Source organism: Eleutherodactylus coqui, chromosome 13, assembly GCF_035609145.1.
Source record: "Eleutherodactylus coqui strain aEleCoq1 chromosome 13, aEleCoq1.hap1, whole genome shotgun sequence".
Taxonomy (NCBI): Eukaryota; Metazoa; Chordata; class Amphibia; order Anura; family Eleutherodactylidae; genus Eleutherodactylus; species Eleutherodactylus coqui.
The window spans coordinates 22,561,240-22,579,531 of NC_089849.1; the positions used below are offsets into that span (position 1 = coordinate 22,561,240).

An 18,292-nucleotide genomic window follows, 5' to 3' on the forward strand; every position below is an offset into this window, starting at 1 on the left:
GCACATGTTCGGGTGACTTTACATGGACCCTCAGGTGGTCAACGCATAATGAAGCTTCACACTGAACACAAGACTTGACGGCAGGTACAGGAGAGGGAATATAGTAAGTACATTAGATGCCACCAACCTCTCCCTCAGGCGCAACGGAAAAATGTCCTGCTATGTTCCTTAGGGTGATATTTATGTGCAGCGCAGGCCGTTCCAGGAAGTGTTCTCTGCACTCTGGGCAGGAATAGGTTCCAGATCTCTCCTGTGAATCCAGAACCCCCTTGATACAATCCATGCAGAAATTGTGTCCACATCTCAGCACTACGGGGTCTGTGAAGATGTTCAGGCAGATGGGGCAGTTCAGCTCTTCGCACAGGTCAGCAGACACCATGATTGTGGAAGTGAAGAATTCAAAGACTTTTTAATTTCAGTTCTCTTTATGTTGTCGTGGCTGTGCAGGGCGGGGAGAGGGACTTGTTCAGAGTTTCGTTTCCTGACTTTTAACACTTTATATTCCTGTTACTTTGCGGACAGGATATTGACATGAAGCTTTAACTGGTGTCTTCATCAGAGTTCCAGGGGTTAAATACTTGGGAAGAAACAGAGATCAGATGTTTGGGTTGACACCTAATTCTATCTATCTGCATCAGTGAACAGGCTGAAAGGTCCTGTGAACTGGCACTACACGTGCAAAAATTACAGTATTATGCGCAGACAGGCTTGCAACACCCCGATAGTGAGGGCTGGAGTGGGGCCTGCAGGGCCATGGGTGGAGGCCCAGGCATGACCAAGTTAAAAGGGAAATGAAATGGAAGGTGTTGATGTAAAAAAAAAGGTGGAGCTGGCGCAAATAAAAGGTGGTGTTATTTGAAAAGAAGGGGCGGAGCAAAAAGTGCGCAAAGAACCATTGGTGACATCATTCATATCAGTCAGGAGATTGCATCAAGAGAAGAAGCAAGTCAGCAACTGTGAGGAAGAAACTTATCGATGGACGAGAAAGCGATGATTGAACACTTCTGCACTGCTACAATGGCTCGGGGCACCAGATGGCTGCAAAGGACTATCACTAAAGCCCTGGGTACGTCCGCAATTTTGTCCGAAACACCGAGGGCTTGGAGAGTAGACCGAGGAGAGCGCACACTCCAGCGTGGTTAAGTCCAGAACATTTACCGAGGGCTCGTCGCAATCTGGGGAGCCCTTCTGGGGAACCTCTGGGTTGGGTCTCTTCTGCACCACACGCTAGGGAGGAGAGTTGGCCCATGAGGAATCTCATTGGATGGTGGGGCTCAGCGCTGGGACCTAGGTGCCACTCCAACAGGGGGGTGAAGCCTGGATTGCGGATGAGACCAGGGAGCAGAGGAAGTGTGGGGATACGCTCACCTGTCGCAGTCCAGTAGCAGCTGGAGAGGTCGCTGATGCCAGGTTTCCATGTGTGGAGGGGCCTGAAGGGCAGTCCGTTGCAGAAGGCGATTAGCCGGTTCAGTTATGCAGGGGAAGGATCTGTCCGTGGGGAGATTTGGATCAGTGTCCAGAGATGGAGAGACGTCACAGACCATCTGGAAGAATGAGACCCCTCGGGTTTGTGATGTGGAAGCAGAGGTGGTCTGACGGGAGGCAGAGTCCGTGGCTGGCGGGTTCATAGAGTCCGTGGCTAGACAGCTAGGTGAGTGTGCTTTCATATCTTTGTGTCCGATTAATGTAGACAGTATGTTGGGGCACGCAGGAAGTAGGATATTTAGGGGAGTAGGTACTAAGCTGATTGGTGTTAGTGCGTGGGTCACTGGTGAAGATCTCAATGACATTTTGAGGTGCATGAGGGGAAGTTTAGCCAGGTGTGAGAGGGGCGCTGATTTCGGGTTGAGGAATGTCCCATCTCTGGTCGAGGCATGAATTGGCTTTACTTAGAGCGGCTTTTTCATTGGCGTTTTTTGGAGCATTTCGGTTGGGTGAGTTGGTTTCTCCCAGTAGAAAGAAAGGAGGTAGTTTATGTGCAAAGGATGTGACACTTCCGGTAGAGCATTTGGAGGTCATTGTACTCCGGTCGGAGAGAGATCAGACGGGAAAAGGATTGTGATTGGTCCAGTTCTGGGGTCACTGAAGTGCCCTGTCAAGTGTTGGGGGGTTTATTGTAAATTTTGAGTGCAGGTGGGGCCTTTCTTGTGTCATGCAGATGGGTCTTCTATGTACGTTTATGGAAGTCATACCCGAGGTTGTTGGTTGGAAACTGATCCGTGTAAGTTGTGGCATAATGCAAGATCAGTGGAGAGTTTGAACAAGATGTGGATAAAGTTAAATAGGGCAATTTTGAGTTTATAGTGAGAAATTGTGGTGTGGCTTTTCGCCATGTTGATTTGGAATCTGGATAGGGTGAATTTTGGAGGAGTGATGGAGTGGGTGGGTATTGACATTGGGTCATTAGCGATCCAGGAGGGTATCGAGAGGGCGCTGTTTTTGTGGGGTGTGGCGCAGATCTGAGGTGGTCAGAATGTGCTTGCTCTGGTGGGTGGGGGGGGGGGGGTCCTTGTGTCAGGGTAATAAATCAGTATAGCATCAATCAAAGCCCACCCTAATGTCCCGTTGTCGACGGTAAAGGAAAAATACCACACACAGGTCTGGTATGCTTCCCTGTACGGGAGTAATGGCGAATGACTTTACTGGCTTACACAGGGTTTTATACCCTCCTGTTGCAACACAAAGCATATAGCATCCCATTGCACATGTTCCTTATTCGCAGCAGACACTTCTCTTTTTTCCTCCTCAGTCCCCGAACAAGATGTTGCAAGTTCTCTAAACTGCCAAGCTAATCGCCGTTGTATTTTGTTCCTCTTTGTAATTTTCCAAGACACAGTCTTCCACGCCTTGCAGAAGCTCTTTGTCATATCTGATATGATTTTTAAGAATGCATATTACATATTTGAATATTGAGGTTTTTTTGTCACAAAGCATTGCATGAAATTTAATAAAAAAAACCATATAACAATATATACACGTGCCCTCACACTTGGAGTTGGTTAAAAAATTGGTTGGCGGGTGGGAAGGCAAGGGGTGGAGAGCCACCTTCTCCCCATGTTATTCTCGGTTGGTATTGGGTCTGTCACCTCTGTTGGTATTGGGTCTGTCACCTCTTGGCTCTGACAGAGAGTAGTCCCTGCAGAGATGGTGGTGTGTCTAGCCTTGTAAAGACTAGTGGGTCTCTGAGTCGGTTGGGAGCGGCTGGGGGTAATTGATATATATACTTTATGGATAATGGTAACAGATGTTGGGGCTCTAAGGACCTCCCCTTTGTGTTGGTTGGATAAGTTGGTTAATTATGTTAATATATGTAAATTTGTTTGTAATAAAATGGCTGCTGTGGCTAAATGATCCAAAACCAGAAGTGTGTTGTCTTCTATCGGGTGTCTTCCAATATGGGCTGGTAATGGATAAAGCTACGTCAGGGAGCGACTCTGTTATACCCGCGTCATGTAGACCTCTCCCATTCATGTGCAAATACGCTGCGCTGTGTGTGCAGCCGCACTAATGGTCCTTTTAGACGGGAAGAGCTGTTCGACAGAAAACTGAATGATGGATGGTTCCATGCAAACAGGCAGTTCTTCATCTTTGAACAACTGCCTGTTTACTGTGAATGGAAGCCGGTGGTCCAGCACAATCCCCGACTGCTGCGCGTCTATTCACTGAGCGATGATCATTCCGATGTCAAAGCCCAGGAACAATTATCGCTGTGACGACCTATCAGGCATCAGCATCATAAAAGGCTGTGTCATATAAAAGGCCGTAAGGAAGGATTCAGGAACTTCATGCCTTTACTGAATGCTGGTGACAGTGTGTGTCCTTCACTCCGGCATATAAGCCTTTGTGCAGGCTTCAGCGCAATGTATTTGCGTCGTGAACGAGCCTTTTTTGCACACATCTGCATATTTTATTGTACTTTTTGCGCATGCAAGGCATGGTTATTTGCATAGGGACACAACCATGACCCGATTTAAATGGCTAATGCTGTTAACGAGGTCTTGAAGTGTTCTTTTCCCAGCGGATCTGTGCACCCCGCTTCCCCATCGACTTCTGTGGGGACCTTTGGTCCATAAATGTGCACAAACATAGAGCATGTTGCATTTTTTTCACACGTACAAGGTGTGCACGCAACAAGCGGTCATGGGAATGAGCCCGCTGACATCAGTGCGTTGTATTCACTGCGTATTACGTGAGTAAATTTTATACATGCACAAATATGTCTGCGTGAAAGAGCTTTCCCAATCCTTCATGCTTCCGCTGTCTGGGGGGGTGTGAGTGGGACAAGAAGGGCAACATGGATTGGGGGGTCAAGTTCTAACTCACGGCTCCTTCAGACGAGTCTATTGGCAAATACGCACATTTTAGCGCTGTGTTTTTGTACACTGAAGGTTGATTTTTCCGTTTATTGGCGCGTTCTGCTGTACTTTTTTGCGCACGCAGGGCCTGTTCATATGTGCGCACAATACATCCCCGCCCTGATTTAAAAGGCTCTTTAGCCTAATGAGGTCAGATGTGTTCTTTTTTCACAGCATTGTGCAGCGTATTGTGCGCATTGTTATGAACGAACCCACTGACATCAATGGCTTCTATTCTCTGCGTATTGCGCACATATGTTTTGCATAACTACGTCCGTCTGAAGCTGAAAGTCTCTATTTTAGGTTGGCTTCACACGGACATATGTGCTTTTGCATGTGCTTCAGCGCAACCTATTTGCGTCACAAATTTTTTTTTTTTCTGCGTGTGTGCCTGCGTATTTTACTGTACTGTTTTTTCCACAACAACGCCCTGATTCAAATGGCTATTTCATTAAATAAGGTCCACTACATCACCCATCTCCTTGTGTATTGCACACGAATTTGCGCACCTCACACTGACTTCCATGGGAACTCTTGATGCGCAAATGTGCACAAAGATAGAGTATACTGCGCACAAAATACGGAAGTATGTACAAACCCATTGACCTTAATGGGTTCTATTCTCTGCATATAGAAACCCCCAATGCAGCCTCAAACGTGGTGTGAAAGCACTTTCAGTCATGTGCTTAGCTGTATTATAGCTTAGTTAGTACTAAGGAAATGTAAATATGTAAATATAGTCCTGCTCACCAATAACGGCCTCTGCTCGCACGGAGATGGAGGGGTATGAAGTGATGGAGGAGGCAGATATGATAGAAAACGTAAAAAAAATGCAGTGTAGAAAATTAGAAGAAAATCCAAAGCTTTATAGAATTACGGCATAGGATCCAACGCACCTAGTACGGCACAGTAGCGATGTTAGCCCTGTGTGTGTCGGATCGTATGCAGTAATTGGGTAAGGCCTTGGTTTTATTCTAATTCTGGATGCTGGATTTTTCTACGCATTTTACATTAAATTAGTACTGAGTCTTCTACCATATCGCTCAAGGTGACTTGACTTTTAAATGTATCATTCTCAAGCCTAACTCGTGATTCAAGATGACCGGGCATGGGCTCACAGAGGCCAAGATGACCGGGCTCGGGCTCACGGAGGCCAAGATGACCGGGCTCGGGCTCACGGAGGCCAAGATGACCGGGCTCACGGAGGCCAAGATGACCGGGCTTGGGCTCACGGAGGCCAAGATGACCGGGCTCGGGCTCACGGAGGCCAAGATGAACGGGCTCACGGAGGCCAAGATGACTGGGCTCGGGCTCACGGAGGCCAAGATGACCGGGTTCGGGCTCACAGAGGCCAAGATGACCGGGTTCGGGCTCACGGGACACCAAGATGACCAGGCTCGGGCTCACAGAGGCCAAGATGACCGGGCTTGACTCAGACTCACAGATTTTGGCCATGTAATGTGAGCAGAGTAACTATAAAAATCTATAATGCTTAGACAGATCAGTAGCAAAAGAAGACCCGGCCGCCAAAGGACAAGATGGCTGATATTGTCAGAGCTGATACTGGCATAGATATCACACAACTGAAAGAAGCAGCGCAAAACCAAAAAACATGGCGGGAACTCACCTTTAGGGATGCCGAGAATCTTGAACAACTAAGTGGCTAACAACAGCAGCAACATTTCTTTGGATTATGACTCTTGTAATGGTCTTTGTGAAAGTTCTAACTCTCTAGACTAGAGAGACCTTAAGTTCCAAATAAAGATGAGGCTTAAGGTTTAACGCTGTACATGATGCTATATATCAGATGTTTGAGTGTTTGTATTACTGTGTAACATCTGGAATCCACAGCTCTCACCGCAGCTGAAGACAAAGAATAAGGAACGTGCGCCCGCTTCATAAGTCTAGTAACAGGCTGCTGAATAACACATACAGGACTGTGAGGGTCTGATGAGCCAACTATAGATTGTCAGTAGAACAAGGCCAGACACAATTACTTGGGTTGAGTAGTTGGATAACCTAATAGAACCAGAGAATCGGTAGGCTTCGGGGGCCTTTTGAAGGCCTTAAAGCTTGAAGCTATCAGTTAGAGGGTTTTTCTAAGGAAATACTATTGATTCAAAAAAAGGAGGTCCAGCTCATCCAATGGGAAAATGTTTTAGAACACTAAACTTTAATTTGACATGCTTCTAAAAAACATTTAGGCGTGTAGACCAAAAATTACCATAATGCACAGAAATACTCTAAAGCCACTGACGCATTTCTGATACCATCCAGCACCCAATACTCATTACCTATTGGAAGGTGAACACAAAAAAAAAGAAACATCTCTGGTCTTAAAGTAATTAAAACGGTGTCCAGGATAAGAAAAAAGGGTCTTCTTTTTTTCCCCAGAAATATCGCCACTCTTGTCCCATGGTCAGCGTCTGGTATTGCAGCTGATCAGCATTCAGGTGAATACCAGACTCATCCCATCAATGAGAATGGCGCTGTTACTGGAAATAAAGCAAAATGCCTAATCCAGAAATATACTACGTAGCACTGTATCGTTAATATAGTCTTACACATTACATGGGGTCACTGCACTCCATATGTACAAAGGTTACTGATTTGCAATAAGAATCATTTAAAAAATTACATCAGAAACTGAATCTCCTCTGTAACAAACACAAAAAGTGTCATCGCTGATGTTCATGTCCGCTCATTGTCAAAAACCGAACCGCTTCCCCTTGTTGTCAGAATGAAACTTTGTGTGATTGTTACATTGATATAAGTGAGTGATTACAATCTCAGAGCAAAAGGAGAATGTATTGTGGAGAACCGGCCCTTGTAGATAGGATCTATTGCCCTGTTGTACCACCTCTATCTTGGCTACAAGATGTGATACAGGCGGGCATGGAGGCTCTAGTACCCTGTTGTACCGCCTCTAGCTTGGATACAAGATGTGATACAGGCCGGCATGGAGGCTCTAGTACCCTGTTGTACCGCCTCTAGCTTGGATACAAGAGGTGATACAGGGGCATGGAGGCCCTAGGACCCTATTGTGCCGCCTCTAGCTTGGACACAAGATGTGATATGGGCGGACATGGAAGCTCTAGTTCCCTGTTGTACTGCCTCTATGTTTGATACAATATGTAATATGTGTGGGAATGGAGTCTCTAGTACCATGTTGGGCTGCCTCTAACTTGGATACAAGATGTGATATGGACAGGCATGGAGGTTCTAGTACTCTGTTATACCACCTCTAGCTTGGATACAATATGTGATACAGGGGCATGGAGGCCCTAGGACCCTATTGTGCCGCCTCTAGCTTGGACACAAGATGTGATATGGGCGGACATGGAAGCTCTAGTTCCCTGTTGTACTGCCTCTATGTTTGATACAATATGTAATATGTGTGGGAATGGAGTCTCTAGTACCATGTTGGGCTGCCTCTAACTTGGATACAAGATGTGATATGGACAGGCATGGAGGTTCTAGTACTCTGTTATACCACCTCTAGCTTGGATACAATATGTGATACGGGCGTGCTGGGAGGTTTTAGTACTCTGTTGTATTGCCTCTAGCTTGGATATAAGATGTTATACGGATGGGCATGGAGGCTCTAATGCCTTATTCTACCACCTGTAGCTTGGATACAAGATGTGATACGGGTGGGCATGAAAGCTCTAGTACCCTGTTGTACCACTTCTAGCTTGGATGCAAGATGTGATACAGGTGGGCATGGAGGCTCTAGTACCCTGTTGTACTGCATCTAGCTTGGATGCAAGATGTGATACGGGTGGGCATGAAGGCTCTAGTACCCTGTTGTACCACCACTAGCTTGGATACAAGATGTGATATAGATGGGCATAGAGGCTCTAGTACCCTGTTGTACCGCCTCTAGCTTGGATGTAAGATGTGATACGGGGGGGCATGGAGGCTCTAATGCCTTATTCTACCACCTGTAGCTTGGATACAAGATATTATACGGGTGGGCATGAAAGCTCTAGTACCCTGTTGTACCACTTCTAGCTTGGATGCAAGATGTGATACAGGTGGGCATGGAGGCTCTAGTACCCTGTTGTACTGCATCTAGCTTGGATACAAGATGTGATACGGGTGGGCATGAAGGCTCTAGTACCCTGTTGTACCACCACTAGCTTGGATATAAGATGTGATACAGATGGGCATGGAGGCTCTAGTACCCTGTTGTACCACCTCTAGCTTGTATGTAAGATGTGATACGGGGGGGCATGGAGGCTCTAGTACGTCGTTGTACCGCCTCTAGCTAGGTCGGTGGTCACAGAGTCCGCAATTAAAGTCCATCTGTGTGAGACCCACCCTAAGGCCAAGGAGTTGGTGAGGAGGGGACTATCTGAGCTCCACCAAGTGTTCCACCCCACCGCACAGAGAGAAACCAAGTGTCACAATAAATTCTGTTAACCCTGGGTGTGGGCTCTGGTGCACCTCCACTAGTGCGCTGTTTCCAGGTTGGAGACCACTGCTGTAGGAGATATAGATGTTGCTCCCAGACTCTAATGCCGGAGGGGGCCCAAAGACCCCTCAGATACATTAAAGCGGTTATGTGGTTACAAATGAAAAATATTTAATAGCAGTACTGGGGTTAAAATAGAAAAATAGCGCATACTCACATGTCTTCGGCCCCTCTGAGCACTGCTAACCAGGGTCACTGCCCAGTCCCAATCCTCCACCGCCGGAAGCCAGGTGACCGCTGCAGCCAATCGGAGGCCACATGGAACTCCTTGCCTCATGGAGCTGAGGATGCCAGGAGTTCAAAAGATGATTCTGCAATCTCTGACTGCCGCAGTGTTCACCTAACGTCCGGAGTGGAACACTGGAACCGGGTCAAAGACATAGTAACATAGTATGTAAGGCCGAATGAAGACAATGTCCATCTAGTCCAGCCTGTTTTTCCTACTGTGTTGTTGATCCAGAGGAAGGCAAAACCCCAAGATCAGAAGCCAAATAGCCCTTTTGGGGAACAAATTCCTTCCCGACTCCCTAATGGCAACCAGACTGTTCCCTGGATCAACCCCTAATAGTTCCTACCTGCCTGTATACCCGGATTGACACTTAACCTAATATTTATATCCTGTAATATCCTTCCGCTCCAGAAAGACATCAAGTCCCCTTTTAAACTCCTCTATGGACTTTGCCATCACCACATCCTCAGGCAGAGAGTTCCACAGCCTAACTGCTCTTACAGTAAAGAACCCTTTTTTGTGTTGGCGATGACACTTGCTTTCTTCTAGACGTAGCAGATGCCCTCTCATTACCGTCGCAGTCCTGGGTATAAACAGATCATGGGAGAGATCCTTGTATTGTCCCCTCATGTATTTATATAGAGTTATTTGGTCGCCCCTTAGCCGTCTTTTTTCCAGGGTAAATAATCCCAGTTTTGATGCCTCTCTGGGTATTCCAGTCCCGTCATTCCATGTATTAGTTTACGTAAATAGAATAACTGGCAGCAATCCAAGATGTAGAAAAATACAAAATCCGTTTATTTACCCCATAACAAAGAGAAGCGACGTTTCAGTCAAACAGACCTTCCTGAGCTTGAGGAAGGTCTGTTTGACCGAAACGTCGCTTCTCTTTGTTATGGGGTAAATAAACGGATTTTGTATTTTTCTACATCTTGGATTGCTGCCAGTTATTCTATTTACGTGGACTGTATTTTTGGAGCCTATCTGGTTTGGGCTCCGTTACTGGCGTTTGCACTTCCATTTGCCTGACTTTGTTGAAGGATTGCTGCAGTGCTGCTGGGAACTCTATTGCTTTTCCATGTATTAGTTTAGTCGCTCTTCTTTGATCCCCCTCCAGCACTGTAACATCTTTCCTGAGCAGCGGTGACCAGAACTGTACGCAGTATTCCATGTGAGGCCAAGACAGGTGAGTATGTATATGTGCTGTATTTTATTTTAACCCATGCCCTGCTGGTAAACATTTCTAATTTGAACCACACCGCCCCTTTCAGAGTACGTCCGCACGGGATGTATTTACTGCATCGGATTTTTCTCACAAATTTGAATGGTTCAAATGGTTTGTGCTGAAAATCTGAATTATAAATGAATATATGCTGTTGCTCTCATATTTGCACCGCAGATCAATTTACGCTGCATATTTTTTCCTCAGGTGAGTTTTCTTTAAATCACTTTGCTTGAACTGTAATATGTGTGAACACAACCCAAAGGAAAAACAAACTTTGCGTGTGTTATGGGCATTGATTCTGCCTTAGAAGACACCAGTACTATAAGACCTCCTTCACATGGGCAACATGATATCACGGCAAGGAAATCGCAGCAATACCGCATCGTTGGTCCGTGCGATATCGCCTCGTTTTCTCTCGGCAATAGCCCAATTTTTTTAGCAATACAAAGTTGTAAGTGGTGCTACAAAGTCACGGGACTTTGTAGCACCACTTGCGAGGATTTTCGGGAGGGGGGGAGGCTTGAAATATAAGCCCTACTCTGTAAATAAGCGCTAGCTGCAGGAAAAAAATGAAGAAAAAAATTGGAATATATCACCTTAGAAGCGCTGTTCATCTCCGCTGCATCTTCTTCCCGATCCCCGGCACTGTTCTTCATTATCTCTTCTGGCCGGGGATTGAAAAATCCCGCCTCCTGGAAGCGCTGTCTCTGATTGGCTAAGCATCACAGTACTCAGCCAATCAGAGCCAGATCTCGATGAACCAATCACAGCCATTCGATGACTGGAGACCAATTTGATCACTTTGAGGCCCAATTGATATTACTGCCAAAGCAGGGAATGTTGTCATAGGGACATGTCAACCCCTTATGCGGTACATATGGGAAGTGCATCACTTTTCCAGCACCTCCAGCTGCATCTGCTACGAGTGAGGAGTGAAGAATGGGGGAAAATTTGGGTCACCTTAAACTATTAAAGAGGTTGTACCAAAATTACAAGTTATTCTGTATCCACAGGATATCCACAGGATAGGGAATAACTTGCTGATTGGTAGAGGTATCATCTCTGAGACCCCAGCCGATCTTAAGAATGGGACCCCTGTGCCCTGATCTGGCTGTCACTACAGGGGTCGCTTCTCTCCCCACAGTGACATCAGAATGAAGGGAGTGCTGGTCAAGTATGTGTGGTCGACTCTCCCTTCAACGGGGCTGATGGAAATAAGCGCGTACTTCTCAACTATCTCTGCAGTCCAATTTAAAGTGGAGCATCAATGCGCTTGTGTGACCAGCGCTCCATTCAGTCTTGTCCTCACTACAAAGGCAGGGGACATGAGAACCCCAATTTTCAAGATTGGCGGGGTCTCAGCAGTGAGACGCCCACTAATCAGCAAGTTTTTCCATATACTGTGAATATCTTAAGGATAGGATATAACTTGTGATCTTGGTACAACCCCTTTTAATAATTAATTTTTTTTTTATGTAGGCTGCATTCACACAGGGTGGATTTGCCGCGGAAATTTGCCCTCGGCAAATCCGCCTGCGGCCGCTAATCTCAGGATTAGCCAGCCATGTGGACGAGATTTCTCAGAAATCTCGTCCACACGGGACGGCTAATCCGCTGCGGTAAGTCTGGCTGAAACCGCGGCTGCGGCGAGCGCAGCCACGGTTTCAAAAGATGCAGCATGTCTATTTATTGTTTACTTACGCCGCGGCCGCGCTCTCCTCTATGGGAGTGCCGGCCGCAGCGGAAGAGCGAGCGGCCGGGCCACTTCAAAGCCGCCGCGGGTTTTTCTGCAGCAGTTCTCCCGTCGGAGATCTTGCGGTTTCGGCTGCGGTCAAACTGCGGGATTTCCGACGGGAATACGCCAAGTGTGAACCCAGCCTTAAGGTGATGTCCAGCATTTAAAAAAACGGTGTGTTTTATTCCAGAAACAGCGCCCCTCTTGTGCAAGGGCAGTATGTGGTATTGCAGCTGAGCATCATTCAGCTGCATTCATTGTACAGCTAATATATTCATAATATGCAAAAACGTTATCGATTTACAGTGAGAATCGCTAGAAAATGACATCATATTGTGGAGCTCCTCCTTACGGAGTGTTGAGAAATGCTAAATATCTGAACACTGGGCATTATGGTGACTTAGGGCGGCTTCACACGGGTGTATTGCAAAATACGCTTGCTCCTGTGCACCTTTTTTGCGCAATGAACGAGGGTACTTTGTGCGCCGGCACACAATACTGTGTGGATATGCACAGGCCCCGCTAGTTCACATGAGCGGGGGAAATCACTTCCAACTTGATTTAAATGGCTATTAAACCAAAGTAGGTGCCGTTGTGCGCAGGATTGCGCAGAGCATTGCACTCATCCGCTCGTATATATGTGAGTATCTGTACACATCCCATAGACATCTATAGAGCTCTTTGATGCACAAATGCGCACAAAATAGAGCTGCTCCTAATTTTTGGGCCCGTGAGAACCGCATGCGCAAAAAAAAAAACAGAGAATGAGCCCATTAAAATCAATGGGTTCCATGCTCCACGTATCAAAAATATGTATTAAAGATACGCTCAAAAATACTCGTGTGAAGAAGCCCTCAGGGTCCTTTTACATGGAATGATCTGTTGGGCGCAAATACCCAACTGGCCGTTCCAGTGATAATCATTCCTGGTCTTTTACACACATCGCTCAGTGAATAGAGGCGGAGGGGCCGAAGCCTCCGTATGTGATGGCAATCTGTGTGCAGCCCTGTATGCACCATGTAAATGAGCCAAATAAGTAAAAAGAAACCCAAGAGGACAAATATTGTTAATTGTACAAATCATTATTTTTTATGTAGCCAAGACAGAGACATCCCCGATCAGTGATCCTTTACTAAACATTTGTTGTGTTATCACAGATTTCCCAGTATATTAAAGGCAAGAAATTACATTTAGTGCAACATTCAATATATGACTACTAGAGATGAGCGAGCACGCTCGGATAAGGCAGTTGCTCAAGCGAGCATCGCTCTTCTCGAGTAACTGCATTCTCGTCCGAGCAGGCTCATAAATGGATGCATTCTTTAAGGGGATCCTTCTGAAGAACATTATAATGGAGAACCTTTGTAGTCTATTCTATGTGCTCCTGCTGATTAACATTACACCCCTCTTTTTTTGGTCAAATCCTATGCAATGATACATTTTCAGCTCCTGATTTTCACAAAACCATTGTACACAGATATTGCAGCATGTAGAGGCTCAGTGAATGTAGCAGTGAAGGTGTGCAGATGTTTGATGGGGTCACACAAGGCATAAAAAGACAAACGTCCTGCCTCATAATCCAAATACACCCCAAAGTTCTGTGAAGACTCCTGGAATGGAATTTGAATTTGCTTTCCGGCATGAAGCATGAAATACTCAGAGTTAAATCTGCGCAAACACCAAGACTTCTCATTATGGCCAAAAAGGCTGCTATCTCCTCTCCGGATTATACTTGGATATGCCATACCAATCCTCAAATTCCCAGTTTTACTAGTTTTCACTTCCCAATAATGCCGCCCCGATGAGAAGTTTGTGTCACTCAGTACCTGGTTGTTGTGAAATTGATTGCTAGTTAGAGGAGCCCAATTCTGTTCCCCAGAAACAAAGGAGGCCATTTTCATATCTTTGGATACAATTACTGAATTTCCAGCTGTACCTTTATTCAGTAGGATTTCTGATTGTGGTTGCAGGCAAATTCCCTGCTGGATTTGACTCATAATATGTGTAACACCTTTGACCAAAGAAAATGAGATAAGTCCCTCATCGAGGTTACCCCCATAAGGTTGTGCCCCTTTCCCAGGATTACCCTGGAATGTCTCCTGGTCTTGTAAGATGATTAGTGGATCCGTCTCGCTACACAAAGTCTGAAAGTGAAGTATCTTCTTGCTCAAACTATCATTCTCCAATTCCAGATGATGAAGGAGATTAGTGACCACAAGTGAGATCTCCTCTTTCTGCCTGGTGACCTCACTCAAGACCGTCTGCTCTAGAACATCCAGCTTTCTTTTGATCTCCTTAAACAAGTTCGCCATTCTCTTGGTTATATCAGCTGCACTTTGTTCAACTTTGGTCTTGTGATCTTGAAGACCCTGGATTTGGATCTCAGACTCCTTTTTCTTTGAGGAAAGTACTTGCAGGTCTTTCATCAGCATGGTCAATTTATTTGTGGAGGCTTCCTTTAGTGGACCTACATCATGTTCTTTGTGGTTCCCAGTTAGTCTACAAGACACACAAATACATGCTGAATCCTTATAGCAGTAGTACTCCAGAATCCTCTTGTGGGCAGGACATTTTCTGGTGTCCAGGGAACTGGTGGGCTCTATAAGCACATGTTCTGGTGACTTTACATGGACCCTCAGGTGATCAACGCATAATGAAGCTTCACACTGAACACAAGACTTGGCCGCAGGTACAGGAGAGTGAATACAGTAAGTACATGAGATGCCACCAACCTCTCCTTCAGGCACGACGGAAAAATGTTCTGCTATGTTCCTTAGGGTAATATTTATGTGCAGCGCAGGCCGTTCCAGGAAGTGTTCTCTGCACTCTGGGCAGGAATAGGTTCCAGATCTCTCCTGTGAATCCAGAACCTCCTTGATACAATTCATGCAGAAGTTGTGTCCACATCTCAGCATGACAGGGTTGGTGAAGACGTTCAGGCAGATGGAGCAGTTCAGCTCTTCCCGCAGGTCAGCAGACGCCATGACTAAGGAAGTAAAATAAGTCAAAGAGTTTTAACTTTCAGTTCTCTGCATGTTGTCATAGCTGGGCAGGGCGGGGAGAGGGACTTGTTCAGAGTTTCGTTTCCTGACTTTTAACACTGTATATTCTTGTTACTTTGCAGACAGCATATTGACATGAAGCTTTAACTGGTGTCTTAATCAGAATTGCAGGGGTTAAATACCTGGGAAGAAACAGAGATCAGATGTTTGATAGATAGAAGTAGGTGTCACCCCAGTGTAAAGTGACCAGATTTTGCCAGGGTCAAAGCAGAACATAGGGGTGTGTTCAGGGGCGGGTCTTTCACAACGTATGATTTTACCTCCATCGTTATAGAAAACAATAATAGTGACCCCACACAGTTTCCCCAGCAATGATAGTCACCCCTACAGAAGCCACAGCAATAATAGTGACCCTCACAGTATCCCCAGCAATAGTAGTGCCCCCCACAGTATCGGCAGCAGTAGTAGTGACCAGCACAGAAGCCCCAGCAATAATAGTGACCCCCACAGTATCCCCAGCAATAGTAGTGACCCCCACAGAAGCCCCAGTAATAAGTGATCCCAACCCCACAGTATCCCCAGCAAAAGTAGTAACCCCCCCCCCCCCCACAGTATCCTCAGCAATAATTCTGACACCCACAGTATCCCCAGCAATAACAGTGACCCCACACAGAAGCCCCAACAAAAATAGTGACCTCCCACAGGAACCTCAGCAATAGTAGTGACCCCCCAATATTCCCAGCAATAATAGTGACACCCATAGCATCCCCAGCAATAAGTGACCCCCAACAGTAACCCCAGCAAAAATAGTGAACCAACCCACAGTATCCCCAGCAATAATAGTGATCTCCACAGTATCCCCAGCAATAGTAGTAACCCCCAGAGTATCCCCAGCAATAGGATTTACCTTCACAGTATCCCCACCAATAATAGTGACCGCCACAGTATCTCTAACAAGAATAGTGACACCCACAGTATCCCCATCAATAAAAGTGACCCCCAAAGTATCCCCAACAATAATTGTGACCCCACACAGAAGCCCCAACAAAAATAGTGACCTCCCACAGTAACCTCAGCAATAGTAGTGACCCCAAAGTATCCCCAGCAATAGTAGTGGCCCACACAGTATTCCCAGCAATAGTAGTGACCCCCCAATATTCCCAGCAATATCAGTGACCCCCAGAGTATCACCAGCAATAAGCGAACCCCCACAGAAACCCCAGCAATAATAGTGAACCAACCCATAGTATCCCCAGCAATAATAGTGATCTCCACAGCATCCCCAGCAATAATAGTGACACCTCAGTGACCCCAGCAACAGTAGTGACCACCAAAGTATCCCCAGCAATAATAGTGCCCCCACAGTAACCCCTGCAATAATAGTGTACCCCCCACAGTATCTTCAACAATAATAGTGACCCCACACAGAAGCTCCAATAATAGTGACCTTCCACAGGAACCCCAGCAATAGTGGTGATCCCCCAATATTCCCAGCAATAGCAGTGACCCCCAGAGTATCCCCTACAATAAGTAACCCCCCTACAGTAACCCCAGCAATAATAGTGAACCCCCCACAGTATTACGAGCAATAATAGTGATCTCCACAGTATCTCCAGCAATAATAGTGACACCTCTCAGTGACCTCAGCAACAGTAGTGACCCGCCACAGTTACCCAGCAATGGTAGTGACCCCCACAGTATCCTCAGCAATAGTACTGACTCCAACCGAAGCCCTAGCAATAGTTGTGACTCCCACAGTATCCTCAGCAATAGCAGTGACCCCCACAGTATCCCCAGCAATAGTATTGATCTCCACAGTATCCCCAGCAATATTAGTAACCCCCACAGTATCCCCAGCAATAGTATTGACCTCCACAGTATCCCCAGCAATATTAGTAACCCCCACAGTATCCCCAGCAATAGTATTGACCTCCACAGTATCCCCAGCAATAATAGTGACTACCACAGTATCTCTAGCAGGAATAATGACACTCACAGAATCCCCATCAATAATAGTGACCCCCCCCCACAGTAACCAAAGCAATAATATTGCCCCCCACAGTATCCCCAACAATAATAGTGACCCCACACAGAAGCCCCAGCAATAACAGTGACCTCCCACAGGAACCTCAGCAATAGTAGTGACCCCAAAGTATCCCCAGCAATAGTAGTGACTCCAAAGTATCCCCAGCAATACTAGTGACCCCCACAGTATTCCCAGCAATAGAAGTGGCCCCCAATATTCCCAGCAATAGTAGTGACCCCACAGTATCCCCAGCAATAAGTGACACACCCACAGTAACCCCAGCAATAAAAGTGATCTCCAAAGCATCACCAGCAATAATAGTGATCTCCACAGCACCCCTAGCAATAATAGTGACACCTCACAGTGATCCCAGGAACAGTAGTGACCAGCCACAGTAACCCCAGCAATGGTAGTGACCCCCACAGTATCCTCAGCAATAGTAGTGACTCCCACAGGAGCCCTAGCAATCGTTGTGATCCCCACAGTATCCTCAGCAATAGTAGTGATGTCCACAGTATCCCTAGCAATAGTAGTGATGTCCACAGTATCCTCAGCAATAATAGTGACACCCACAGTATCCCCAGCAATAGTAGTGACCCCCACAGTATCCTCAGCAATAGTAGTGATGTCCACAGTATCCCTAGCAATAGTAGTGATGTCCACAGTATCCTCAGCAATAATAGTGACACCCACAGTATCCTCAGCAATAGTAGTGATGTCCACAGTATCCTCAGCAATAGTAGTGATGTCCACAGTATCCCTAGCAATAGTAGTGATGTCCACAGTATCCTCAGCAATAATAGTGACACCCACAGTATCCCCAGCAATAGTTGTGACCCCCACAGAAGCCCCAGTAAAAGTAGGGACCCTTCACAGTAACTCGAGCAAGAGTAGTGACCTCCACAGTATCTCCAGCAGTAGTAGTGACCCCCACAGTATCCCCAGCAATAGTATTGACCTTCACAATATCCCCAGCAATAATAGTGACCACCACAGTATCTCTAGCAAGAATAATGGCACCCACAGTATCCCCATCAATAATAGTGACCCCATGCAGAAGCCCCAGCAATAAAAGTGATGCCCCACAGGAACCTCAGCAATAGTAGTGAACCCACAGTATCCCCAGCAATAATAGTGACCCCCACAGTATCCCCAGCAATAGTAGTGGCCCCCACAGTATTCCCAACAATAGTAGTGACCCCCACAGTATCCCCAGCAATAAGTGACACCCCCACAGTAACCC

At 46.3% G+C, this 18,292-nt stretch overlaps 1 protein-coding gene across 1 annotated transcript; it reads right to left on the reverse strand.

The window, feature by feature from the left end:
- Positions 1-13,463: 13,463 nt before the first annotated feature.
- Positions 13,464-15,005, reverse strand: LOC136587332 (E3 ubiquitin/ISG15 ligase TRIM25-like). Its single transcript, XM_066585899.1, has one exon. It carries the CDS (start codon positions 15,003-15,005, stop codon positions 13,464-13,466), a length of 1,542 nt encoding a protein of 513 aa, XP_066441996.1.
- Between the last annotated feature and the right edge of the window lie 3,287 nt (positions 15,006-18,292).